At 37.1% G+C, this 1,476-nt stretch overlaps 1 protein-coding gene across 3 annotated transcripts in view; it reads right to left on the reverse strand.

The window, feature by feature from the left end:
• The window catches only part of LOC109827190 (probable magnesium transporter NIPA6), a 7,448-nt gene extending 6,538 nt beyond the window's left edge, over window positions 1–910 (reverse strand). Inside the window, exons 1-2 of one of the 3 annotated variants that reach the window (XM_020394160.1) lie at window positions 612–910; window positions 473–529 (exon numbers count right to left, since the gene is read on the reverse strand). In XM_020394160.1, coding sequence (XP_020249749.1) covers window positions 473–529; window positions 612–741 — 187 coding nt within the window. In that variant the 5' untranslated portion in view covers window positions 742–910. The remainder of the gene's footprint in view (window positions 1–472; window positions 530–611) is intronic. The other 2 variants (XM_020394158.1, XM_020394159.1) reach the window with 2 other exon arrangements.
• Between the last annotated feature and the right edge of the window lie 566 nt (window positions 911–1,476).

Raw genomic sequence — 1,476 nt, forward strand, 5'->3', positions numbered from 1 at the left:
TTTCAAGCCTATCTTATGAACAGATTTGCGCGAATTAGTTCCTAGCAAAAGTGTCTGTAAACAATGTGTAGATCTGTCCATTACCAATTACAGGCTAATGATTTGAAATGACATGGACTAAGAAGCCTAATGCATAACTACGTAATCAACTATAAGAATGTTAATAACATAAGAAACAAGCTTTCATCAATCACACAAAGTTTGTCGACATAGTTGTCTTTAACCCAATCCTACGAATGAACTTACACGAATTAGAATGTATCCAAAAAACTAACTAAACAAAAGTTGCTCACAGGCATTCAATTAATTCATCCTATTAGTTCCTCCAAGCAAAAGTGTGTAGAACCATGTTGTCTGTTTGTCCACTACCAATTACAAGCTAATGAATTGAATCCACATAGTCTGTCAACATAATTCCATTCAAGCCAATCCAATGAACAAATTTATATAAACAATAAGAAAACAAGCTTACTTGTAATCATGCCTCCCCACCAAAGAGGCTCCAACAAATATGCATACCCACCAACTCCTATGAACAAAAACCACCAAAATATCATATAAAAAAAAATCAAAACAAAAGAAAACCCAATTGAGATCAGGAGACAGTTTACCTGCACGAACTCCAGAAGCAGCAGCTGCTCTCCTCAGTCCCTTCTTCTTGATGATGAAGCTGGCTCCAATGAACCCACTTGAGAGCAGAGCCAGCGCAAACCCCTTCAGATTGTCTGTAGAAAAACCCATCTCCTAATTTTCGTTATTAATCTCTCTCCTTGTCTCTGTAATGAAAACAAGAAATCTCTGCGACCCACAAATTTCTTTGAGGCAGTTGGAGTGTTGGGTTTTGATTTTGTTGGATTTTTTTTCGGCTTTTTCTACACTTTTCACGCACGATAATATTTACAATAATAGTTAGTGTGTAATTAGATTGATTAATATGTTTTACGTGATATGTTTGGTTTTTTTCTTCTTTTTTATTTATTTTTTTATTCTTTTAAGGAAAAAAATGAAAATTTGCAATTGGGACAGGGATCAGTGATTGTATTGGCCGAAGCGAAAACGAGTAGCAATTATTGTAGATGTGATTCATTTAGCTGTTTCGTTTAAAACAGCAAACAGCGGATTTAAGGAGCATTTAAGCGCCACGTGACCAAAACTGGAGGTTTGAAGCATGAGAGATGACGTTTAAAGGTCTGCCACCGTTCATAATGGAGATTAGGACTAGGGCTGAGCACGGTTCGGTCCAAACCGAAAAAACCGACCGAACCGATCCGAACCGATCCGAAAAAATCGGTTTTATGAGTGGGGTGGTTCGGGTCGGTTTGAAAACTTTTCAACCCGAACCGATCGAATATAGTGCAATACTACCCATTCTGATCTCAAACCCTATCCGACCCGTCCCAAAAGAGTCAAAGAGTCAAACCCTAAACTTATTTTCTGAATTATTATGGGTTAAAAATAATATCATTATATCAGTGT

Source organism: Asparagus officinalis, unplaced genomic scaffold (assembly GCF_001876935.1).
Source record: "Asparagus officinalis unplaced genomic scaffold, Aspof.V1 AsparagusV1_Un85, whole genome shotgun sequence".
In the NCBI taxonomy this organism is placed as follows: domain Eukaryota; kingdom Viridiplantae; phylum Streptophyta; class Magnoliopsida; order Asparagales; family Asparagaceae; genus Asparagus; species Asparagus officinalis.